The 25,148-nt window shown below is 60.7% G+C and overlaps 2 protein-coding genes across 4 annotated transcripts; one reads left to right on the top strand and one right to left on the bottom strand.

Moving 5' to 3' along the window:
- Window positions 1-564: 564 nt before the first annotated feature.
- ATG9B (autophagy related 9B) lies at window positions 565-13,866 on the bottom strand. Of its 3 annotated transcripts, none has more exons than XM_054990887.1 (15): window positions 13,210-13,866; window positions 10,335-10,488; window positions 10,191-10,234; window positions 9,542-9,606; window positions 8,808-8,981; window positions 7,892-8,033; window positions 6,246-6,994; window positions 5,160-5,313; window positions 4,871-5,050; window positions 3,814-4,062; window positions 3,489-3,706; window positions 2,919-3,021; window positions 2,630-2,711; window positions 1,654-1,793; window positions 565-1,073 (listed from the first exon to the last, which is right to left on the bottom strand). In XM_054990887.1, the coding sequence occupies exons 2-14, from the start codon at window positions 10,453-10,455 to the stop codon at window positions 1,687-1,689; spliced, it is 2,388 nt and encodes a 795-aa protein (XP_054846862.1). In that variant the 5' UTR covers window positions 10,456-10,488; window positions 13,210-13,866; the 3' UTR covers window positions 565-1,073; window positions 1,654-1,686. The 3 variants fall into 3 exon arrangements, with proteins under 3 accessions (XP_054846862.1, XP_054846863.1, XP_054846864.1); XM_054990888.1 differs by lacking the exon at window positions 13,210-13,866 and adding an exon at window positions 12,986-13,159; XM_054990889.1 differs by lacking the exons at window positions 9,542-9,606; window positions 10,191-10,234; window positions 13,210-13,866 and having other exon boundaries at window positions 10,335-10,414.
- On the top strand, window positions 12,730-24,827 carry ABCB8 (ATP binding cassette subfamily B member 8). The gene is made up of 17 exons (XM_054990988.1): window positions 12,730-12,862; window positions 13,000-14,191; window positions 17,301-17,595; window positions 17,911-18,060; window positions 18,215-18,309; window positions 18,539-18,644; window positions 18,767-18,928; window positions 19,420-19,505; window positions 20,096-20,193; window positions 20,495-20,600; window positions 20,684-20,717; window positions 20,932-21,068; window positions 21,576-21,670; window positions 23,257-23,390; window positions 23,929-24,076; window positions 24,270-24,520; window positions 24,709-24,827. Exons 1-17 carry the CDS (start codon window positions 12,730-12,732, stop codon window positions 24,796-24,798), a joined length of 3,312 nt encoding a protein of 1,103 aa, XP_054846963.1. The 3' UTR covers window positions 24,799-24,827.
- Window positions 24,828-25,148: the final 321 nt, after the last annotated feature.

Raw genomic sequence — 25,148 nt, 5'->3', positions numbered from 1 at the left:
CTGGCGCCACTCCCAGCACACACAACTGTGGCACAGGTGGAAGGCACAGAGCTGCACCAAACTCCCACCCTCTCGTTTCTGACCAATAGTTTCAGGTGGGTGGCTGTGCTGGGCTGCAGTAGAAGGGCAAGACTCATGTCCAGTGGCACTTTAGAGACCAGTGAGATTTCCAGGGTGCAAGCTTTCAAGCGTCAGGGGGTCCCTGTTGGGTTGGGGATGATCGTCCCCCAACAGAACCTTTGGCAGCCCCATTTCTGGTGGGTAGCCAAGTTGGTCTACAGGAAAACAACAGGATTTGAGTCCAGGGGCACCTTGGAGACCAGCAGGAGCATGATGCCCTCAGGGCACTGCTGGCCAGCCTGCAGGAGGCATCTTCACCACCACGGAGTGCGAGCCAAGCCAGGGCTCTGGCTTCCGTTTAAACAGGGGAGGGGAGCAAGCGGTCCATTTGTCACCTGCACCCACAAGGTACCCCCCTTCCCTAAAACGCTAATAGGAGGGGCATGCAGATCTTCTCTGGAATACCCGCCCCCCCCCCCCAAAGCACCGGCAGAGGACTACACCTTTTGCCACACCTGTAAACATTTATTGGCCCAGTCCTCCTGGGGTGGGCGGGCACCATGACACAAGGCCCCGCCTGTCAGCTCTGCAATGAGGAACGGTACCCAGCGCAAGTGACATCATAGAGCAGCGGGGGGGGGGGGCAAAGGCGGGAGATCCAGAGGAGTCTCTACTGCCCCCCAAAGGGGACTCCTGGCTGCAGCTCTCCCCCCCCCCTCCCCAGCCATTTTGCATTGACCCTGTACATACAAATAGCACCGTGCAGGGCCTGATCCAGCCTGTAGCTTATTCACCCCCGAGTAGGGCACACACCCAAAGCAGGGAGGAGTCCGGCATCAACACAGACAAGGCCCTTCTGGCCACACCCACACCCACGGCAGGGCAGCTGCAATCCACGTCTACTGTGCAGGATGGGGCACTGCTGGCCCCTGCTGTGCCACGTTCCACCATTCCTGCCGCGGGCAGGACAGTCCTGGCAAGGCTGAGGGCACAGCTTCCAAATGCCCATAAACCTGGAAAGGGAAAAGGCAGCAGAATGAGGAGGCGGGGAGGGTGAGTGGTTGGCTCCTGGCAAGTTCCTCAGCTTAGAGCAGGGCCTCAGGATTCAAGAGCCCAGCAGAACCCTAACAAAGCAAGAGAAGGTTCCCAGCTAAGCAGCAGCCACTTGTGCCACGTGGGAAAGGGAGGTCTGGCCCCACTGAAGCCACGAAGGGGAAGGCCAGGGACTTCAGCAGGTGGCCCCTTGGCAGAGAACCAGGGGCCTCTCCCAGGACAGGATCCTGAGCAGCAGCAACCCCCGCCCCCGCCCCCCCCAATCTACATGCAGAAAGGAAGGCAAGGCTCCCTGTGGGAGGGAGGGAGGGAGGGAGGGCACAGCAACCAAACAGGGTGCACTGGGCAGAAGATGCCCACAGGCCTGTGACTTCCAGGGGCTGCTGCCAGGTTGGGAAAGGAAACCATGGGCAGGGCTGCCCTCCCCAGACCGGCCCCCTCCCGCGCCTGCTGCAGTCCAGGGGCTCAGAAAAGGGGGGCTCTGCCACGGGTGGATTGCAGCTGGGAAGAACAGAGGAGAGGCGAGGAAGGGCCACTTACACTCAAGAGGGAAAGAGAGCACCTCCTGGAGGGCTAGCATGTCTCCCTTTCCCGCTGCTGGGCCGGAGATGGTGCTTCTTCCTCCTCCCAGCCCCCAAGGAGCAGATCCTGGCTGCGCACACACGAAGGCCTTGCGGAAGCTGCAGTGAGGAAGAGATGGGCAGGGGGAGAGAAGCTCATTGAAACACGGGGGGTATCTCCAGTGAACCTCATGCTGATTTCAGCCTTATTTCCTGTAGCACAGTGGTTGGGCTGCAAATCAGCACTCAACTGGTTTGAATCCCACTCCTGCCATGAGCTCAGTAGGTGGCCTTGAGTAAGCCCTTAAGAACGTAAGAGAAGCCATCCAGTGGCCCCTCCAGTCCAACAGTGTCACACAGTGGCCAGCCCCCCCCCCCGTGTCCTCAGGAGGTCTGCCAGTGGGGAAGGGACACCAGAAGCCCTCCTGCTGATTGCCCGCCCCAAACACCAAGAACACAGAGCATCCCTGCCCTAGACAGAGAGTTCCATCTGTACCGTGTGGCTAAGAGCCACGGATGGACCTCTGCTCCGTATGCTCCCCTTCCTCTGCTCCCCTTCCTCTCGGCCCCAGCTCCCCAGCTGTATCGGGGGATCACAACAACACTAACTTGTTCACTGCTCCGACTGAGGCACTAGTTTGTCTAGAAAAGCAGTACATATGCGCAGGTGTTACTAGTTTCGCAAGTCTCGTGGGTGCAGTAAAAGGCCTCCTCGGGCCAGCTCAAAGCCACCCCACATAGGAGCAAACCACAGGAACCAAGAGTCTCCACCGTGTCACGGCTGAGCTGGGCAAGGGGTCCCAGCAACAGGGAGCCGGAATCCGGGCCGCAGCCTCTGCAGCTGCCAGCGGAAAGAGGCCTTCTCCACAGACAGCCGGAGCTGGGACCCAGCGTACTCGGTGGGGAACAGCCCCTGGCCAGCCCTCCCCCTCCCTCTCCCCCTCCCCCGCTCTGACCTGCTGCTTGTGCTTGTGCTGAACACTGGGAAGGAGCAGGACTTGGTGCCGGCGGCTGCGGCTGCTGCTGCTGCTGGTGAAGCTGAACGGAAGCAGGACAGGCAGGAAGTCAGACCCACCACCACCTCGGCCTCTCGCCGCTGTGCACTTCCTGGCTGCAGCAGGGCTGTGAATAGCTATGGTGGGCTCTCATCAGACAGAGCAGAGGCAAGGACTCCAAGCGGCTCCCCTGGGGGCCGGAGAGAACGGCAGAGGAGAGTCCAGCTGCCCCCGTCCTCGAACCACTCACCTCATGCATGTAAATCGCATGCAGACTCATCTCGGCCGAGGCAAACTCAGACAGCACAGCGGAGCGGGTCAGGGGCAGCTGGCGGGACTCCGGTGGGGCAACACTGCAGGGCAAAAAGGAAAAACGGCTGTCCCCAACACAGGCAGAGCCCCAGCCTCTCCACCTGTGTGAGGTGCGGGACGGAACAAAGCCCCGAACCTTGAGTGAATCTAAATGCTCGTTCTGACACAGCACTGGACGCAGCCACTTGGATCAAGGTGGGCAGGAAGAGGCGGCCTGTTCTGCAGAATGCAGAGCCAACCCCGGGTCTCCCCACTGGCTGAAAGCCCCCCCCCCCGAACTTCACGCAGGATGAAGTGCCAGTAGCAACTGGAGACAGAGCCTCCCTTTTCAGAGGCAGTTCACCTCAGGCTTCCTTGGGAGATGCTTTTGGGGTGACCTTGGCCTAGGGCCTTGCAGCTGACCTGGCAGGGCATCTCTTTTTGTCCCCTCCTCCCCAGCCTCTGCCCTATCCAGGCTCGCCTTCACCCGCCATGCGAGCCACCCTCCCCGAGGCACATGCTGCCATACCTGTCTCCGAGGAGGGTGGTGTCACTGCGATACACAGAGTTCTCGCCAACAGGATAGTTACGCCGGGGCAGCTGGGAGCAGGACAGGGAGGCCAGGATGCTGGCAGCCGCACCGGCCGTGCTGCCGGGATGGGCGAGGAGATGCCGCTCTGCCTGGGGAACCAGGGTTCCTGCTGCCAGGATGGGGTGGCCCAGAACGCTGGCCAGGAGGGCATCTGGCTGCAGAGACAGGGGTCAGGCTGAGCGAGGCCGCTCCAGTGGCCTCCCCCACAAGAGGCCTGCAGAGCTCTCAGGCTCTATCCTGTTAGCAGCTCTAGTACTCTCACCATGGTGCTGAGCCCTTCGTCCGAAAGCAGAGAGGTGCTGAACGGGGCCTCCGCCAAAAGGCGCTGGGCAGGAGATGCGTGGGCTGCATCCTGCTGCACCTTCTCTTTGAGGTGTCCAATGAAGAGGGAGCTCTCCGGTGGCGGCTGCCAGCGTGGGTTGGTGATAGCAAAGTGGACAAGTGAGAGCTCTGTCTTGCCGTTCTCTGCCTGCTGGTACACCGAGGCCTCTGTCCGGCCCTGCGACAGCCACTGAGATGAAATTGGGACAGGGGGAGAAGAGGGCTGCATTGCTGAAGGCACAGGGGGCCACTCGCCCAAAGGTCAGCTCACCCTGGAAAGACACCTGTTGGGATGTCTCCTGTCATACTCTGGAAGGCCTGCTTGATTCTGTGTGGCTCTGGTGTTAGAAGCTGTCCTCTGCCTGGAACATGATGTCAGCCTGCTGTGATCTCTTTCTCAGCCTGCGGTTTCTCTTTCGCCTGAGAAGCCGGGCCTCCTGGCCTTGGGAGTTTCTCACACATCATCTCTGCTGTGTCCTGCTGCCCATTTATTGAACTTAGCTAACTGCTTCCTAAAGGGGGGTGGGGACTCTGGGGCTGGGCTTAGAATCCTGTATTCATTATGTGCTTGCAGAGAACCGCCATTCCTGGCAAGGAGTGGAATAGGAAATGAACTAGTAGCTTATCAAATAAAATGCTTTAACTCATTCAGTTCCTGGACTCGTGCAGTGAAGTCGTTGAGAGTTACTCGGCAGAACCACACGACAGCAAAGCCTCAACTCAGGGAGGGCTTGTGGTTCTCCTCCCCCTCCCTATTAGGCAAGGCAGGGGTCCAAGAACGGGTGGCCCCATAGGGGCTGCCCTCCAAGCCCTGCTCCCCCATCCATCAAAGAAGCTTAATGTAAGGAGAGGAACCACCAGCGAAGCCCCTGCCTGCAATTCAGAGGCAGAGGGGTGGCACGGCACAGCCATGGGTGAGCAGGGGGTCCCTGGCGGTCGCACCTCTCCTGGCTTCCAAGCAGGAGCACTTGGCCCCATGCACTGCCAGCCCCACTCACCTGGGGGTTGCCGTGGTTGCGGATGTCGAGCTGGGCAAACGAGCAGATGTCCCCAACACCCACCACTTCGACAGAGAAGTTGCGGAAGAAGTCGATGATGTCCAGGGCCTTGGCCCGCAGGGCGAAGATGAGGAGGAAGGGCGTCACGATGGGGCTCAGCAGCTCCTCCAGGATGAAGACCTGCAGGCACAGGGGCTCGTCAGGGGCACAGCCCTTTCCCTCGGAAAGCGGGCACATGCTGCGTGAGGCCCCGCCACCCGCAGTTGCCCTTGCCCCCCCCGCCACTCACCGCCTTGTACTGGAAGAGCTGGGCCATCTCTTCCCGCGTCTCCGACTTGTGGGCACTGCCTTGCCAGTGGTCAGGGATGTAGTGGATGTGTGCCAGGACGCACTGCAGCAGCTGCTCCGGACACCACACCATGTGCTCATCTGGGATGAAGGACCTGTGAGGGCAGGGGCTTATCAGAATCCTGAAAAGGGGTTCTAAAACACCCCCATAGTACAGCAAGGCGAAGGGAAGAGGCACCAAGAGCTGCCCAACGCCGTCGAGGGCTGTGGACCAGACTTTGCAGCTGGGGTGACAGCCCCGCAGGCCAACCCAGTGCAGTTACCGCAGTTCCAACGCCTGAAACAGGACAGGGCTTACTGGAGGAACTCTCCGTGGGACTGCACTGCGGGATACCTCACTGGGCCTCGGGCCCTCCTTTGCTCACCCAAAGTCCCTTGTTAGAAGCTTTTTTAAGAGCGCAAACTATGTCACATGCTGGAAATTAATGCATCTCATTCAGTCTTCGTTTGGAAGGACTGAGACTAGCCAGGTATCAAGTTGTACTGTGCGTTATGTGCCATCAAGTCGCTTCCGACTTACGGCGACCCCATGAATTTCTGAATCCCCCTCCCAGTATTCTACCATTAATTGTCGTGCTCGGGCCTCGGTGCTTTCCTGCAAGGGGATGAAAGGCCCTGATGGGGAGTGAGAGCAGCAGCCCAGAGAGCCCACCCACCCACGAGCAGCAGCAGCAGCAGCGGGGATCGAACTCCCCCAGCAAGAAACGCCAGGCTAACAGAACAGTGCCCCGCAGTCCCGCCTACATCTGAACCGCCTGGAACCAGTGAAAGGCCACTGTGGCCAGGAGCCAGGCAGCCTGAGGCAGAGAGAACTTTTTAAAAAGCAGACCTCCTACAGGGCTCTTGTGTCTGGAAAGCGAGGACGGCCTCCCATGGCAGGGAACCAAGCCAGTAAACCAAGCTAAGACCGGTGCTGAGGGGGGCTTTCCCAAACTGCGAGGGTCCACTGAAAAGGATCACGCCCAGGAACAGACCCGCCCCCGGGCCCACCAGCAGGAAGGGGTGGGCAGAAGGGGCCGTGGCTCACCTGGCCACAGTCACGATCAGGCCCAGGAGGGTGAGCGTGGTGAGGATGTGCTGCACCGTGAGGACATCCTCATCGTAGACGGTGAGGGCGATCAGCACGGCCAGGATGGAGCCGGCAAAGAAGCCGACATTCTTGGCGAGCACTGTGAGCAGCGGGCTGGTGAAGGAGTTCATGTACTTGGAGGCCGGCTTGTAGCCACGGCTCAGGCGGGCCTGCAGCTCATGGTCCAACTCGTTGAAGTGGCGGAGGTAGAGGCGGCCGTAGAGCGACCAGCGGCGGGCCCCCAGGCTGCCCGGCTCCCTCTTGAGCACCTCCGTGTAGCTGAAGAAGGCGTACAGCACCTGCCACACCAGGATGAAGGGGCAGAGCAGCAGGTTGGCCACGCCCAGCAGCAGCATGGTGCGCCCCAGGCGGCGGGCCAGCTGCAGGCGGGCCCCTGAGCGCTTGTACTGAGGCTGGAGGTTCCACTTGCCCTGGAAGAGGGAGCCCGGCCCCCAGAAGAAGAGCAGCTCCAGGTTGTACTTGAGGCCCTGGGTCAGGAAGACCACCTCCCCCAGCAGGGGCAGGCGGAAGCGGACGGGCAGCAGCGACTTGTTCACCATCGCCACCAGGTAGTTCCTGAAGCGCAGAATGCGGTGGTGGACGTCCAGCTCGGTCAGCTCCCGCTTGTGCACGCACATCGGCTGCTCCCGCTGCAGCGAGATCAGGCGCGCCTGCACCTCCCACCAGCTGCAGCTGCACAGTTGGTCCTGCGTAAAATGCTACGTGTCAGGCCCCTGGCCAGCCCCCCCCCCCAAACCCATTCCCCCAGGCCCCGAGGCGCCTCAGCCCTGATTCTGTGCTGCTATGCTCTGGTTTGTTCACCCCTCATCTGAGCTGCCTTGCACAACACTCCCATCTCTGCACAAGTACAGAATGGGCAGGCCCAACGGGGCCGTGCAGCCCACTCCCCGCTTCAAGGCACATTTTAAAAAATTAAAACCAACCTCATGCAAAACAGAAATAAAAATATGAAAACAATGTCTACACATAAGCACGTATAAAAGGATTCCAAATACCTAAAAAGAAGTCCACATGCAATTGTCATTTATGTGCCATACGCTCAATTATTGATAAGGTTGTAATTTAACAGACTAAGGACCTTAGACCTTTACTTGGAGAGGCATTAACAAACGATTCTGCCTTCCGCTGAATCTGACCCTCAGCCCAGCCAGGCCAGGATCGTCTACTCAGACTGGCAGCCATCTCAGGTAGAGGCCCTTCCTATCCCCCTCTGCCAGATCCCTTAACGGGAGACGCCAGGGATTGAACCTGGGACCTTATGCATGCCAAGCAGCTGCTCTGCCACTGAGCCACAGCCCCTCCCCAGGCAGCCCTCACAGCCATCTACAGAGATGACTCAAGACGACGCTCTCAGAAGCCATCTAACTTTGGGGGACTGCAATGGGACTGAGAGAACAGGTCCTCGTTACACAGCCCCAGAGACCAGCAGCACCCGAGCAAGACAGACGCCATAAAAGAGGGGCTGCAAGAGCTCCCCAGATGGAGGGGCTGAGCAGAGAGCCAACGGCCTCGAGGCCAGAGCAGCAATCCCGCACAGCCAGGAGCGCCCCCTTCCAGCCCTCGCCCCTGGGCCACACACTCACCGAGGGGATCTTGAGGGCCTTGGTGTAAAAGGCACGGATCTCCCAGTAGCCAAGGAGGCTGCACAGCACCTTCCCCAAGCGGTAGAGCCAGAAGGTGGCAGCCATCACCAGCAGGAAGATGATCCATCCGCTGGCCTGGATCCTGCCCAGTACAGAGGAAGGGAAAACAGACCACAAGACGGCGTCACCAGCCAGCGGCAGGTCAGCCCGGGACAGCGTGGGTCATGCTTTGGGGAGGGGAGGGATGGCTTGCGCAAGACCAGCTCCAGGGCTGGCATCTCTGGTTACACACAAACACTGGGCAGGCCAAGAGCCTGGCCAACGCCTCCCACTGAGGTGGCTTTTTCCAAAAGGACTGGACCTGCTGCTGATGAGCCCCCCAGCTGAGGGCCAGCTACAGGGAAGGCATGGCCTTCCTCGCCCGCTTGCAAGCCCTCGCCAGAGGCATCCAGCTGGCCAGACTGGAACTGGGACGGATGGGGGCTTCACGGGCTCCCCCCACCCCTCAGCTTCCTTGCTGCCTTGGCTGCCACACAGGCCAGAGGGGATTCTCAGCCTCTCAGGTCAGCCCCCGGCCTAGAATGCCCTTCCCCCAGGCACTGGGCACAGCCACCTCCGCCTCACTCCTTGGCCCCATGAGGGGAGGGGAAGGCATGTGAAACCCAGCCATGGCAGCAATGGTGGGAGGACTGCCCAAGCTGCCCACGGGCGGGGGGCGGGGGGGGGGGGGTCCGGGGTGACCGACTCCCCTGGTTCCACAGGCACCAGGTCCCCTTCCCATCAGTCTGAAGTGTTCAGAGAAAGAAATATGGGAACCACCCAGCCTCCTGCGCCAGCCCGGGGATGCCAGAGCTGAGGCCCCCAGTGTGCCAGGTGCATTTGTGCTGAAGCGCTCCTCCACAGTCCTTTGACTCACCTCTGGACACACTGCGGGGTGGGCAGGATGGCATCTGGCAGCGTCACCTTCCCTCGGTCTGGCGCAAGGCCCCCTCCTGGCTGGGTGTGATTGACAGGGCGGTTGGCAAACAGCACATCGTACTCCACGCAGCAGAACAGGAAGGTGGTGAAGGTGACCACAAACAGGAACTGCCTGGGAAAGGAGCTCCAATTGAACCAGAGGCCTCCCCCTCGCCTGCCCCCCCCTTGCAGGAGACAGCCTGCCCCACTCCCCTGGGGGCCCAGCAAGCCTCCCCCACCCATGCTGGACCCTGGCTGTTTTCCTGGCCCATGTACAAACAGGCTCTCTGTTTGCACATGGGCCAGTTTGGTGTAGTGGTTAAGAGTGTGAGACTGTAATCTGGAGAACTGGGTTCGATTCCCCACTCCTCCACTTGAAGCCAGCTGGGTGACCTTGGGTCAGTCACAGCTCTCTCAGAGCCCTCTCAGCCCCACCCACCTCACAAGGGTGTTTTGTCGTTGTGGGGATAACAACATACATTGTAAACCTCTCTGAGTGGGTGTTAAGTTGTCCTGAAGGGCGGTATATAAATCGAACGTTATTGTTATTACTACTATTATCTGTGGAGGAGAAGGGCATGCAGGGGGCAAGAGCTGCTCCACAGGCAAAGCCCAGGGCTTAGGCAAGGTCTACATGGGCTCTGTCAGCCCAGAGGCAGGCAGGCAAGTCGGGAGGGACTCCAGGATTCTTACACCAGCTCAAAGACATCGGAAAGCATCATGCAGGCAAAGCCGTTCTTCTGGTGGAAGTGGTAGATGTACAGAGACAGTCAAGGAAAAGCACAGCAGCAGCCGCAGCCGCCGCCCCCCACAGGCCCTCTCCCTACACCCGCTCCCCCCTGCCTGCCCAGAATAACACCCGGGAGATTCAGGGGCTGCTCAGCCACAGGCAGCCCAGACCAGGGGCTCCCGCTTGTACTCAGAGCTGCCCGGGAAAAGGCTGCAGCTTCCTGAGGTGGGAAAGGCAGAAAACTGCCAGGGTGCTGCGCCGAGGCTGTGGCACGGTGGAACAAAACCAAGGCTTTTTGTCCCGGTGGTACACGCCAGGCTTGGGCCCCTAAGGTAGCCGTGAACATCAAAAATACCGGCACCTCTTTTTTAAGCAAGACAGCACTCGGTAAAACTAGCAACTTGGAACAAGCCTTACAATTCAACTCCCCGCCCCCCTCCACCATGCCACAGGGAGCTCAGTGCCAACCACATCAGGGCACGGTTTCAAAGCCAAGCTGGGCTGAGACTCTGCCAGAGGCTGCTGCCAGAGGCCGTTCACTGGCCACCGCTGCGGCGCTGGCTTTCTCTGGGAGAGGAAAAGGGCCACGCTGACCCCTGCCACAAAGGATATTTTGGCGAAAAAGTTATCTAAGTTCTTGATGTGATGCCAGGAATCTGGGAAGCAAGAAAGGTGGAAAAAGGGGCAGCTGGGCCACAAATCCCCCTCCCTCCCCGCCCTGCCCATCCTCCAGCCCCCGTGGCAAGCGCTGGGTACCTTTCAGCCCCTCCGTGACATGCACCAGCAGCTCCTCCTCCTCCTCCTCCTCCGGGGGGGAGTCCTCCGCACAGTCTGGCAGGCGATAGTAGTCCCCACGATGCTCTCGGCTGACAGCCATGGGTGTCCCCGGGCTGCCCCTCTCCACACGGACCTGGTCAGAAGGGCAGGCAGAGGCAGATCAATCCCAGCCGCCCCCTGGGCCTCTATCCTGAGGGGCAGGCCCAAGGGGCAGGCGGAGGACAAGCAGGCGTCACACAGCAGGCAGGGAGGTCCTCCTCACAAGAGCCGCCCCCATCCCACGCAGCCGCTCATACAGGGGCTGCTGGAGCCTCAGGGCCTGGCAGCCCCCGTTCTTTGGCATGCCCTAGCTCAGGACTCTCTCTCTCTCTCACACACACACACACACCAACACTACACTTGCGTTGAATCTGTCTTCTACTTCCCGCTCAGAGGCTGGAGGCAGCCCGGCAAAGCTTGGCATTTCCTGTCTTCTTTGCTCTGCCACTTAGTCACTTCCCTAGGACAACTGCCTGGACGGCATTCCAGCCAGCTGTGGGGCACCTGCCAGCAGAGTGACCTGCATCTACTCCCTGGGCATGACAGGAGGAGTCTGGCTAAAGAGCAGCCTGGCTTGGTACCACCAGGCCAGACCCAGCAGTGCCACAACCTCTTCCATCCAGCCCTTCTTCAAAGGGGATTTTGTGGCACAAGGAAGGAGAGGGAAGGCAGCGGGGGCGGCTCTCCCACAGACCAGATGAGCCAGTACAAAGCGGGGGAGGATGCCGGGGGGGGGGGGAGCAGCAGCCCCGCCCTCCAAACCTCCCCCAGGGGCTGCGCCTGCATCCTTCCCCAACCTGGGGAGAGGTGGGAGCAAGCCCTAGGCTGGGGAAAGGTCAGCGGGAGGAAGGCTGGGCAGAGCGTTCGGCAGAGAGAACCCTGTGGTCTACCAGCCTCCTGGCCTGGCTTCTGGGCTCAGAAGCACAAAGAGACAGCCTGAACAAGAACTTCCCTTCCAGTGGAGGGGGCCAAGGGTCCAGAGTGAGCGCCGCTTCTGTGCTGAGCTCTGCCCCCCCCCCCCCCCCAGGGATGCAACCTTCAACAAGAGCTTGACTCCTGTTCTTTCTAGATGACCTCCCCCCGCACCTCCCCAGGCCCCATCCACCACTGCTTACATCACCTACCAAGGTCCTCATCCACGGAGCTCTCAGTACAGCCAAGAGCTTTGGCACGGACCAACCAGCCGCCCCACCCCGCCTGCCTAGCATCACAAGGAGGCTGAGTCACAGAAGATGGCTCAGGTGAGAGGAAGGGCCGGCACTTCAGCAGCCTGGCAACTGACAGGATCCAGAACCAGGAAGGGGCCTTGCTTTCACCCACTAGCTGGCAGCTGGGATACGTGTGAAGGATTCCTCTCTGCCTCAAGGATCAGCTGTGCACCTCCTGCCCCCATGGCCCTGAGTGAGTCCTCACGCAGCTGCCCCCTCCACACAGACACAGGGCAGGCGGGTCACCTGGCAAGCTAAAAATACCTTGGGCAGCAAATGTATAAACAGGCCGGGACGAGTAAACACGGCAGGCGGTGGGCAGAGTGCCAGCCGGGGGAATCTCAAGGAAGCTGCAGCTCATGGCAGCCACTTGCAATAACAGCTGCTGTATCACCACTGGGAACTACAGCCTTCTGCCGATTCAGGACAGAAACGCTCGCTGCTGGCCAAAAACACTCACTGACAGGGAGGGCCTGATCCAAGACTGACAGCACAGAGAGAGAACTCGGGCGTCCTGGGAGGAAGTGAGGGGCGACCCTTGCTCCCAGAATGTCCGAGCCCCTGGGAGTGCTGGCCACAGCTGGGCCTTGTACAGGCTTGTGCCCTTTCCGCCAGGGAGCAAAGACATCCAGTCAGCAGCACCCAGCTGAACTGAGAAGTTCTGCCCGGCTCCAAAACTCTGCCTGCCTGCCCCAGCTGCTCCCCACCCACCCCCCAAAGCCTCAGGATCCAGGATTGCTCTCTCCAACCCCCAATCTCCCTCCTGGACCCAAGCAGGAAGCAATGATGCCCCACAGCCCTGGAAAACCAGCCCAGCTCTCCTGCAGGTGCCCCAGACTGCATCAGGAAGGAATAATAGTGATATTTGATTTATATACTGCCCTTCAGGATGGCTTAACACCCACTCAGAGCAGTTTACAAAGTATGTCATTATTATCCCCACAACAACAAACACCCCGTGAGGTGGGCGGGGCTGAGAGGGCTCCCAGGGAGCTTCAAGACGAGGAGGAGTGGGGGATCGAACGCGGCGCTCCAGATTAGAGTCCCCCGCTCTCAACCACTACACCAGACTGGCTCTGGAAGGAGCGGAAACACCTCGTCATGCCTTCCATGGGGCCTGCAGCGAAATGTACCGGAGTCTCTCTTTCCAACCTGTCCCGAGCGAGCAAGCACCCCGGGCAAACCAATTCCAGACCCGTCGTCTCCGAGAGGGAGAAGAGGGCGCCTCAGCACGCCTCTGCCCAACGCGGGAAGGCCCAGGCAACAGCGCTCCCGACAAAGGCCGCAAAGACCCCCTCGGAGGGGAGGGGAGGGCCCCCCTTTCCATCTGCTCATGTTCGGCTGAGGCCTCCTCGCCTGTAACTTGCGCCCCTTCGCTCTCACCTTGACCTCCGAAGACAGGGGGGTGACTGTGGGCGGCTGGGGGTCAGAGGAGGCAGCCAGCCCGGGCAGGCGGGAGCAAGAGGCCGCTCTGGGCAGCAGGAGCCGGGCCACTGGGCTCAGGCGCCAGGAGGCCCGGGCACAGCAGGCGTGGCGCCCCCCCGCCCCCCGCCCATGGGCACGGCCGAGTCAGGGAAAGCATCCGCGGGGGGGAGGGGGCGGCAGACCTGCACGACGGCGCCGGCGCGCAGCCCCTCCTCGCAGGCGCCAGAGACGGCGGGTCTCCTCCTGGCCGCCGGGCGAGGCCCTCCCGGCCACTCCAACGGCCCCGGCGCTGGCAGGAATCCGCCCCGACCGGTCTCAGGCCAGGCGGCGAGCAGAGGCCTCCGGCGGGCTCCTGGCGCGGCTGCGTCGTCACCCGGCAGAGCCGCCCCAGCGGCGGGCTCGTGGCCAGCGGGCCTGCGGTGTGGCTGCAGCGCCCCCGCCCCGGCAGCAGAAGGCGGCCGCCTCCCGAGCGGTGCGCGCAGCCCTGCCCGCCCCTGCAGCCCTCGCTCGGATCAGCCGGCCGGGGCCCGGGCCGCGGAGGCGCTCGAGGCAGGCGGCGGCCGCGTCTCGCCCTCGGCCATCGGCTCAGCGCCGGCGGGACGCCCTCGGCGGGACGGCCCCTCCGCGCCCGAGCATCGCCCGGCAGCCACGGGCGGCGCGGCCAGCAGCGGCCAGGCGGACCCGCTTCCGAGGGCGGCGGGCGGGCGGGCCCTGCGCAGCGGCGGGATCCGGAGGGGGGCGCGGCGCAGTGCAGCGCCGGAGACCCCGACCGGGCGGCGGCCGCCTGACAGCGGGCGCGGCTCAGCAGCGAGGCCCGGCGGCCCGAGAGGCCGGCGGACGGGCCCGGGCGGGGCGAGCGGCCTGCGGGGCGGCGCTGCGCGGCATCCTGCCAGAGTCGGGGGCCGGCGGCCCGCCTCGCAGCCACGCCCCTCTCGCCCGGGGCATTGTGGGCCGGAGGCGGACCCAATATGGCGGATGTATCCGCGGCCTGAGCCGCTTCCTCTGCGGAGAGACGCCTTCTGCCGCCGCCGCCCGCCCTCCTCAACCCGCCATGCTGGCGCGGCTGCTGCTCCTGCGGCCGGGGCTCTTCGGGAGCCGCGGCTGCTACTGCCGCCTGACGCCGGCGGCCAAGGATGGGCCTACACGAGCCTTTTCGGTTGCCAGGTAACTGGCGTCTTCGCGGGGCAGGCCGGGAAGGTTTTTTCCTGGTTGCAGCTGTTGATGCGCGGAGTATCCTGGTCGCTGTAGTCCACGCGAGGCACGCTGGGAGCCGCGGCTGGGCCTCTGGATCGCGTCTTCTGCGCGGGGTGCGCTGGGAAGTGTAGTTTCTGCCTTGTGGAGGTTGAGGCGAGCAGGCTGAGCGGGCGGGGCAGGCCCGGGAAGGGCGAGCGCCCGTTTCAGGCCGCGGGGGGGGGGGGGGATTCTGCAGCGCCCCCCCGGCTCTTTCCTGCGCTCGCGCCTTCAGTGCGGAATTTTGGGAGCGTGTGGGGGGGGGGGGGAGGAGAGCTTTCTGGCTGTCAAAGGGGTGGAGGGACCCGCCCCCGCCCTCCCCCCCACTAGGGTTGCCAGCCTCTAGGTAGTGGCTGGAGATCTCCCGGAATTACAGTTGGTCTCCAGGCCACAGAGATCAGCTGGAGAAAATGGCTACTTTGGGGGGGGGGGAGGAATCTATGGAATTATGCCATGCCAAGGTCCTTTCCCTCCCCCAACCCCACTTTCTCCAGGTTTCATCCCCCAGATCTCCAGGGATTTCCCAAACTAGAGCTGGCAACCCTACCCCCCCACCCGCACCAGAACGCAGGAAATGCCCAGTCACTCCCCCCCCCCGCCCCCTGCTCTGGGCCCAGAAGATGGCAGAAGCCTTCCAGGATCCCCCGTCTGGCCTGGGGCAAGATTCCTTCCGGACCCCAGAGTGGCGATCAGCGTTACCCTGAAGAAGGGCGCTGCGGCTCACAAAGCTCATCCCTACCACAAACGTCGCTAGTCTTCTAGGTGCTACTGGGCTCTCGCTCTTTTCCAGCGGCTGACCCCTCCTTGCCCCCCCCTTTCTTCACCTGGACATTCATATTAAGTCAGAGAATCGTCGTGGAGCTTCTTATTCAATGAGGAGAGCCCACCCCCTCCCGAGGAAGCCTGTCCCGCTGAGGGACCGCTCTAACTGCCAGGAAGTTCTTCCTCATGTTTAGCCAAAAACTCTTTTGATCTAATCTCAACCCTTTGTTTCTGGTTGAACCCGCTGGGGCAACAGAAAAGAACTCCGCTCCATCCGGCATTGGACCGCCCTTCTGATACTAGAGCAGGGCTGTCATGTCATCTCTCACCTCCTTTCCGGCTACACTTTTGCAGCTGCTTCAACTTTCCTTCCTAGGACTCAGTCGCCAGACCCCTCACAGTCTTTGGTGCCCTCCATTTGCACGCTTGCAATCTTCTGGCATCCTCACCAGTTCTCCAAGAATTTTCAGAGAGGATAGACAGAGGCTCTGCAGTTACCTCAGCAAGTTTCTTTAGTACCCTAGGGTGCAATTCACCTGGCCCTGAGGACTTGATTTTGTTCAAAGAAGCTAGGTTTTTATGTGCTAGCATTATGTGTATCCTAGGCTGTAACTGAACACAGCTTGCCTTGCAAGAGAAGACTGAGGCAGAGTAGGAGCTGGGCACTAGTTCTGCCCTGTATCACCTGTTAAAATTACAGTTTCCTCTCCTGGCAGCAGGCCACCACTCCCTTATTCCCTTTCTTGCTGCAAACATAACTCCAGACCCCTGTTGTGTTTGTTTGGCATTTCTTGCTAGCCTAAATTCACCCTGAGCTTTAGCCTTTCTAACACTCTCTCCCTACAAGCACTGGTGAAGGAGAACCCCAGGTGGACCCCTTGCACTGAGGGAGGTGATGCTCCGGTGCCGTTCTGGGGCCCCTGCGGGCCTGGATGCTGTCTGTCTTCTCGCTTTCCACTGATGTAAGAATTGCATCGCTGGGAATGAGCAGCTCATCCTGGGGCGTTTTCCCTCGGACATCCTTGGTGTTGTCGAAATGGGACTTGGTTGCTGGCATTGTCCCCCAGCATCCTCTGGGACCTGGTCAGGGTGTACCTTGCCGGTGTGCATTTCCTTCAGCTGGCAAAGTGGCCTTGAGAGCCCTGGGTAGAGCTCCTCCATTACCAAATGCTGGAGAGACCCTGGAGAATTCGGGCACCCCCCCCTGCCCCAGCCCTCGGCAGCACAGTCAAGCACGCTCTCCCCAAGCGCTCTAGTTGAACTGTGGGGTGGCCCGGGGTGCAAAAGCAGCTGCCAGCTTGTAGGTGCTGGCACACGACTCCTCTACAGTACAAGCACCTGTCCCACCCCCGGGGGTTTGGATCATTGTTTGCATGGGACGACAGTTGCTCCTCAGCCCTGTCAGAGAGACAGGGTGAGCATGGCAGGAAATGTGCTGAAATGGCAACCAGAAGGTGGCTTGCTTTTGAATTCTGCCTGGCCCTGGATCCCTGGCTGGCTGTGGCCATGTGACGCCGGAACTCTGTTTCCCGTTGCCTGCATCTGTATAATAGGGAGGGGAATTGTCTGCTTTGCTGAGTTTAAGGGGGCGGGGGGAGAGAACAGGAGTTGACGCTGTTCGTATGCTGGAAAATGTCCCCCAAGCACCATTACTCTCATCGTTTCAGCTAGTGTTTATATACAGAAAACAAGGTTTGGGGTTACACAGAATTCTTCTTCGTATTTAGATATCTGGAACATGCATGAGGAGAAAGAGGATGGAGTTTGTTGAGAAGATGATAAATGCAAGGTCTCGTAGAGGTGGGCCTTCCCAGCAGAGGCAAAGCAGTCCATGGCAAGGGCTGTGTGATGTTTATTAGGGGCTTGTGTGCTCCTCCCCTCCGCTCACGGTCCCAAGGCAGCTGCTTGCCACGTGAGATCGCCATCCGATGTGCTGCTCCCAGTGGCCCTCTTCGGGGCCCTTATCAACTGCTGCCTCCCTGGGGTTCAGGGCCTTTGCCTTAGTGATGGGACTGCCTCCCGACACACACTTGCCGGGTGCCCTCTTAGCTGTGCTGGGCCTGCTGGGCACTCGTGAGCCGGAGAGAAAGGAGGGGCTTGCAGGGAGGGACTCCGATCAGCCTCTGAATATCCCTGCCAGGAGCCCGCGTTGGAGAGGAAGTCCTTGTCCTCTGTACTGTGTTTGTTTGGCACTACAGGGACTCGCCAGCCTGCAAATGGGCAAGATCAGCCCAGCGACAGGCTGAGCCAAGTATCATGGTGCTTCTTCCTCTGCTTGCAGGTCCTTTGGCAGCCATGCCAGGTTCTCCAAATTGCGGCAGGCTCCTGACCGGCTGGCCAGGCTGTCCCCAGCTGTGCCGCTGCTCTTGCCACGCAGCCTCTTCCCGCTGGGCCGAGCGGCTGCATTATTGGCTGGCGTGGGGGCTAGCTTCTACAGCAGGGCCTTGTGCCAGGAGGCTGCCTGTGGTGAGCCAGCGTATGCCTCCGCTGTCCCAGAGGAAGTGCCGGCCTTTGACTGGGCCACCTTCTGGAAGTTCCTGAGGCCGCAGCTACTGGCGCTGGCAGCAGCAGTCATGGTGAGGGCCTGTCTGCTCTGCCCGCATCGAGCAGGGTCCAACATTGCCAGGCCTGCATGTGTTCAGGCAGGCTGCTGCACGGAAAGAGGCCGGCCGGCCCACGGAATTGCCCTGTGGCGCCTCTGAGTTAGAGGAGGGGAGGGGCAGGACCGCTAGGGAGGAAGGGCCGTTCCTGCACTGGGCAGGGGTGGGCTAACGGTCTGCAGGGCCCAACTCTAGGAGCCTGTGATTCTGGGAAGAGAAGAGGCAGTCTGCCAGGGAAGAGGGCAAAGGCGTTCTGAGTATCCACATTTTAACGGGCCTTTCTGTCTTCAGTTTGCACTCGGAGTGGCACTCCTCAACGTACAGGTCCCGCTGGTGCTGGGTGAAGTGGTCAATGTGGTGGCCCGGTACACCCATTTGGGCGATTACCTGCGTGTGGTGCGCCGCCCTGCCATGCGCTTGTTGAGCATCTATGCCCTCCAGGTGGGTGTCAGCTGGCGGGTGGGGGGTCTTCTCCAGGGTCCTGCCATTAAGCCTGGGGCTGTAAGAGGCTGAGGGGAAAGCTGCCTCTTTCCTGAGGGTGGGCTAGAGGTAGGATGGCCAACTGATACGGGGGTCTTTTTCCCAACTTCCCCAGGGGACATTAACCTTTGGCTATATCATGCTGCTCTCACGCATTGGAGAAAGGGTGGCCAATAGTATGCGCAAGGAGCTTTTTAATTCCTTGATCAGGTAAGGGTTTTTTTTTAATGCCTGGGGAGTCTTACTAGGGCTCGGCATGGCTGGCTGGAGAGGGGGCTGCTTTGTGTGTGCTGAAGCCTGGGATTCGACACCCCTCCAGGAGACCATTTGCTGGGCAAGGGGTGGTGTGACTGCATGACGCTGGCCCAATTTCTGCAGCTGCAGCCCAGGCACAGGTGCAGAGGGCCTGATGCGCCTCCATCTCGCCCCCTCTTCCCAGGCAGGACGTGGCCTTCTTTGATGCCAACCGGACAGGGCAGCTGGTGAATCGCCTGACCTCAGACATCCAGGAGTTCAAGTCCTCATTCAAGATGGTCATCTCTCAGGTGGGAAGGAGGGAGGAGCCAGCAAGGTGGGCGCTGAGCTCCCGCAGAGGGAGAGCGGGGGGTGCTGGGCGAGCCTGCGGCGCCTTGCCTTCACACGGCCGGCGTTTCCTTCTCCCCTGCAGGGCCTGCGCAGCCTCACCCAGACGGCTGGCTGTTTAGTGTCTCTCTACTTCATCTCACCCAAGCTGACGGGGCTGCTGCTGGTGGTGATGCCAGCCTTGGTGGGGACCGGAGCGCTCATCGGCTCCTTTCTGCGCCAGCTTTCACGCAAGGCCCAAGAGCAGGTAGGAGGCCCCGGTGCCAGGAATCCCTCTTCCCCCGCCTGCGCTCCCTGAATTCAAGCCGGCGAGTCATAGAATCAGAGAGTTGGAAGGGGCCACACAGACCATCTAGTCCCGTGGAAGGGCCCCCCCCCACACACACACTTTGTAATATTGCCATTCCTACTAAGCTCCCCCCGCCATGGCACAGCAAAGGGAGAAAGGCCGTCTTCGCGAGAGGTGGGGGCCCCTGCCAAGGTGCCTGCCCCCCCCCGCCTCGGCCTGGCACGTGACTCGCCTCCCCCTCTTTTCCGTCTGGCTCTTTATTGTGTTGCTTGTGGCTGCGGACAGGACTGCATGGCTGGAAAGCGGCTGCTGATGAGCGAAGAGGCAGGCGCAGAGGCGCGGTGTCTGCTGCAAGCCCCGGCAGGCATCGGGGGTGGGGGTGGCCAGAGCACCGCGGGCGCTGCTGGGCCGAGGCACTGGGATTTCCCCGTTTCCTCTGTTGGGTGCAGGTGGCCAAGGCCACGGCAGTGGCAGACGAGGCCCTGGGCAATGTTCGGACGGTGCGGGCATTTGCCATGGAAGGCCGAGAGATTCAGTGAGTACTGCGAAGGAAGTTTCCCAGCACTTCCCCCTCTGGATTGGAGGTCCAGGGTCGCCATTTCCTCAGACTCTGAGCACAAGATGTGCTCCCTCTTCCAGCTGCGTGGTTGGTTCCGTGTACCCGGGCTGACAGGTGAAGGGCTGTGTGTACATTCTCACCGTGTGCCACTTGTCCGAGAGACTTGCTTTCCCTCCATCCGTTTGGCAGCTGCCTTCAACACGACTGGCTTTGCAGGCCTCGTGCTCCGAGGGAATCCGCTGAGGCTCACTCCTCACAGATGTGCCTTGGAGCACGTTTGTAGAGAACCTCGAGAGCTCCCTCATGGGGTGACGGTGGGGCGTCTCCAGCTCCCCCCACTCCTTCCACGCTCCCATGGCTCTTGGAGAGGCCCCTGAGGCCCGTGGCGTCCTCTGCCGCCCAGGAGTTCTGAGGGCTGCCTTGTGTGCGGCCCACATTTTGGGCAGCTCCTTCGTGGGGCTGGTGCCTCCCTGCCCGGCTTTGCCCGGCCCCTTCTCCGTTCGCTGCAACCGTCTTGAGCCCCGCTGGCCCCTGGACCGCTCTCTCCTTGCTTTCCCCCCTGGCAGGCAGTATGCTGTGGAGGTGGATCGTTCTGGCCGCCTCAACATGGACCTGGGGCTGGGCATTGCAGTCTTCCAGGGCCTGTCCAACCTGGCGCTGAACTGTGAGTGGAAGCTGAGCTCTGCCGGCCCTCCCTCCTGCTGCATGGACCCTTCCGTGCCTCTGGCATTCCCATTCCCACTGGAGGGCAGTGAAGCACGGCCGAAGGAGCCCCTTGAGCTTTGCCCTGCCCTTTCGGAAAGGCGCAGCACTGGGGGGAAGCACTTGGTTTTGAAATGCTCTCCTTTTCCGACGCCTGCAGTGCTCCAAGTGCCCCCTCTTGTCCAGGTGGGCTCCTTCTGTCTCCCTCTAACCCACCACTCCATGTGCTGCTTCCCTGACATCGCCCCCTTCTTCTCCCCCAGGCATTGTGCTGGGCACTCTCTTTGTGGGTGGCTTCCTCATGGCTGGGGAAGAGCTGAGCCCCGGAGATCTGATGTCCTTCTTAGTTTCCACGCAGACTGTGCAGAGGTAAGGCTATAGCAGGCACCCCTTGCTCAGGGGTGGGCTACAGAGCCCCAGTGCCCATCAGACCTCGGCTTCTCTTCTTCTAGGTCCATGGCCAACATGTCCATCCTGTTTGGGCAGGTGAGTGGGCTTGGAGGGGGGGTGAGAGTGTGCGGGGGCCCCTCCTTCCCGTGAGGGTAGGACTCGTTCGAGTGGTTGAAGGGACAGCAGGGTGTGGGACGAGCTGTCTTCCGGACACTGTGCATGGAGGGACACAGGTCCCTTCCTGGAGAAGAAGGGTTAGGGGATGTCCAGCCCCTTCTCTGCTCCAGGTGTGCCCAATGATTCTCTCCAGGTGGTGCGAGGGATGAGTGCTGGTGCCCGTGTGTTTGAATACATGACTCTGGCGCCAGAGACCCCGTTATGTGGAGGGCAGAGGCTTGCGTGTAGCTCACTGTGTGGCAACATTCAATTCCAAAATGTCTGCTTCAGGTGAGTTTCTACCCCCCACCCCCACCCCCTGCATGGGGTTGCAATGGCGAAAGGATTGCTGTTTCCCACCCACCCCTCCCCAGCCAGCTCCATATCCTGGGCTGGAAAAGGCCACAAAGGCAGCCCTCAAACCTAAAATGTGCACAATCTCTCTGTTAAAAGACCAAAACCTGTATGTATTTTGTATGATTTGTTTTTGTTTCTGCTTAATGGGAACGCGAGGGAAGAGAAGAAGGAGCTCTCTGGTGCCCCCCCCCCCCGCTTGTCAGAGCTTCTGAGATCTTGCTCGGCATGGTCAGACGAACCTCTACAGCACTAAGGGCTCAGTGAACAAGGGACTCAGCGTGCTGAACACTTGGCCAGGCCCCAGATTCCAGGGGCAAAAGGCACACAGGCCTTCCTTCCCACGCGCTCAGCTCTTGGCTCTGCCATCCAACCCCAGCAGTCCCTCTGAGCTGCTGTTCCAGCACGCTTCCAACTTCCTCCCACGTTGCTTTCCGATACCAGTTACCCCACCCGGCCAGGCTACCATGTGCTGCGAGACTTCTGCCTCTCGATCCCTTCTAACAAGACGGTGGCCATCGTGGGACAATCTGGAGGAGGTAAGTCATTGGCACCAATTCTGTACAGGCAATACCAAATTGTGTGTGTGTGTGTGTGTGTCACTGTGTGCATCTTGGACTTCTGAATTTTGGAGGAAAGCACCTGTTAATACAGCTTACATTGTTGCTGGCCTTCTGACCCCAGGAGCCTGGGGGTGATCTTGGATGCCTCATTGACAGTGGAGGCTCAGATCACAGCAGTTGCCAGGTCCTCGTTCTTCTGTCTTCGACAGGCCAGGCAGCTTGCCCGCTATCTTTTGTCCTGCGACTTGACTACAGTGGTCCAGGCAATGGTCACCTCTAGGTTAGACTACTGTAATGCGCTCTACGCAGGGCTTCCCTTGAACCTGATCCGGCAGTTACAGCTGGTGCAGAATGCAGCGGGACGTGTTATCACGGGCCTGCCGATGCATGAGCATATAACACCGGCACTGTGTCAGCTGCACTGGCTACCAGTGGAGTACCGAATCAGGTTCGAGGTTTTAGTATTAACCTATAAAGCCCTATGCGGACTGGGACCGGCGTATCTGCGGGACTGCCTCTCCCCATACGAACCCCAGAGGACTCTCTGTTCTAGTGAGAAACATCCGTTAAAGATCCCTGGCCCCAGGGAGGCCCACCTAGCATTGACCAGGGCCTTTTTGGTCCTGGCCGCAGCCTGGTGGGACACTCTGAAGAGACTAAGGCCTGGCAAGATTTGTTATCCTTTCACCGGGCCTGCAAGACGGAGCTGTTCCACCAGGTGCTAGGCAGATCCCCCCTGGCCGGTTGGTGAGGGATTGGGCCCTCCCCACCACCAATACCCCCATTTTTAAAAGCTCTTTAATGGAGAGGTGCTCTGAAGTTGTTTTAAATTTGATCAGTGGAATTCTGTGCCGCTATGTTGATATTTATAATTGTATTTTAATTGTGTAAATCGGATGTTTTTAGAATTGTCAACTATAATAACTGTTTTATATATTTTAACCTCTATGTATTTTGTAATCCACCCTGAGCCTGCTGGAAATGTGGGGAGGGTGGAATAAAAATGGAAAATAAATAAACAAAAATGATGAGTAAATTTCCACCTCTCAGTTTTGAGATCTCTTTGACATTATAAATTACTGTGAAACGTTTGCAGTCTCCATGCAGTTGTGTCTTTTGTAAACCTGACGGTCCTCTTTCATTCAAATAACTGCTGGAAATACTTAATATAGCCCCTCTCTTAGTACAACTACTTGCCAAGTGGCTTCCCGTACTATTGAAGAAAACTGAAAATAAGAGAATCCCACGCAACCAAAGAGCAGCACGGCCCCCTACAGGCAGCCACAGCCTTGCCCATCACGCCGCTGAAAGGGGTGGGGGGAAATGGAGCCGACCCCCTGAGGAAACCGTGATGTGCTTGCACTGAGGTTCACTGTGGTTCCTGCTGGGAGGGGTGCAGCAGCGGGGAAAGGCCCCTCTTTGGGGTACAGTCTCCTTGGCTGAGGCTGGCAGAATCCCACCGGATTCTAGCCTCCTATCAGTCCCTCAATCCTACCTTTGAATGCCTTTCTGCAATGGACTGTGATGGGGCTCACTCTCCCTTGCTCCTCCCTCTGCCACAGGGAAGTCCACTGTGGCTGCGCTCCTGGAGCGGTTCTACAATCCCACGAGGGGCACAATCTTCCTGGACGGACACGACATCAGCACTCTGGATCCTTCCTGGCTTCGGGGAGAGGTCATTGGCTTCATTAATCAGGTGAGGAGGGGAGTTCAGAAGATGGGCTGCACTGGGATCTTGAAGCCCCCTGCAGTGGGAGCTCTTCAGAAGACTGCCTGGGGTGAGAGAACGGAGGCCACCGGGAGCAGCTTCCAAAAGCAGACTCAAGCAGGCTGTTCGTGTAGTGACATGCAGTTGGATGAGGGGCTGCCCCACTGGCGGGGGGCACGACGGAGGCTTTGGAAGAGGAGTTGAGAGCGTATTCGCTGCTCTGAGTGCGTGACAGAAAAGTAGCAGTACCTGAGTGTTTGAAGTCAGTTTGTGCAGGAGAAGCCGCCCGAGACTCTTGGCCCCCAGAGCTAACAGGGGGGCCTTCGTGTACAGCAGCGGGATACCTCTGTGTCCCTCCTGCGTGTGAGTTTCTCCGCTGCACCAGCCAGCGTTTGGAGCCACCTGGCATGGCTCCTTGCTGGAGCAGGGACGCCCCTTCTCCTCAGGAGGAGGTGGGGAGGGCACCGGTGCGCCAGGGCTCGATCTCCACCCTGGTTCTGAGGCTTCAGCCCTTCTCCCACGCTAGGAGCCGGTGCTGTTCAGTACATCCATCATGGAGAACATCCGCTTTGGCAAGCCTGGGGCACCTGATGCCGAAGTCTACGCCGCCGCTCGCCTGGCCAATGCTGACAGTTTTATCCGCAGTTTTCCGGAGGGGTACAACACTGTAGTAGGTCAGTGAGCGCGGGGAGGTTGAGGTGGGGCGGCGGCAGCGGCAGCGGCAGCGGCAGCAGCAGTGCAGGGGCCCTGAACAGAAACGGAGGGAGGGAGCCTGCTTCTGACAAGGCTGCTGGCCTTTCTCCGCCCGCGGGTGGGGGTGCGCTTCCTCCCCCTGTTCGACCTCCGCCCTTTCTCCCCCCCCCCCAGGTGAGCGTGGGGTGACCTTGTCTGGCGGCCAGAAGCAGCGGGTGGCCATTGCTCGGGCGCTCATCAAGAACCCCACCGTGCTGATCCTGGATGAGGCCACAAGCGCCCTGGATGCAGAATCGGAGCACGCGGTCCAGGAAGCCTTGGATCGGGCAGTGGCTGGGCGCACCGTGCTGGTCATCGCGCATCGCCTCAGCACCGTGCAAGCAGCTGACCTCATCGTGGTGCTGGCCAAGGGGTGTGTGGTGGAGGTGAGGCTGGGGGAGAACCCGCCGCTGGGGGTGGGGCGGGTCGCTGAGGGAAGCAGCCGCCCGAAAACAGCCCCAGTTGCCCAAACTCTGCCCAAGCCGGCTTCCGCTCCGCAGGCTGTCCAAGCCCGGAAGGGGCGGGGCGGGGCTGGGCTGGGCTGGGCTGAGGCCGCCTCTCCTCTCTCCCGCAGGCCGGCAGCCACGCGCAGCTGCTCCGCCAGGGCGGCCTCTACGCCGAGCTCATCCGCCGCCAGACCAAGGAGGACGCCGCGGGCAGCTGACGAGCCGCGCCTCCTCCCAATAAACCGCGCTTCCCTCCCGCCCGTCTCCGCCTCTCTCTTCCGCCCCCCTGAACTACAATTCCCAGCGTGCTCTGTGCCCGACTCCCTTAAAACGCCCGCGTGGCTTTGGTGCCGCCCCCCCCCCCGCAGCCGCCGAGCGCCGCCCCACCGACGCCGGGAGGAGGCCCGCTGAGCGGGCGGGGCTGGCCGGCCGGGCCCTGCTGCGCGCCCCCGGGTGGGGGGGGGGGGTCCGCGGGCGCCTTGGCGGGAGGGAGCGGCGCTGCGGGGGGGGGGCGGAGAACAAAGGGCCGCCGCGGGGCCTGCGCGGGCGGGGGGGGGCGGGGCGGGGC

Source organism: Eublepharis macularius, chromosome 11 (assembly GCF_028583425.1).
Source record: "Eublepharis macularius isolate TG4126 chromosome 11, MPM_Emac_v1.0, whole genome shotgun sequence".
NCBI classification, from domain to species: Eukaryota; Metazoa; Chordata; class Lepidosauria; order Squamata; family Eublepharidae; genus Eublepharis; species Eublepharis macularius.
The sequence above is the reverse complement of the archived record's forward strand: the minus strand, read 5'-3'. Positions and strand labels throughout refer to the sequence as shown.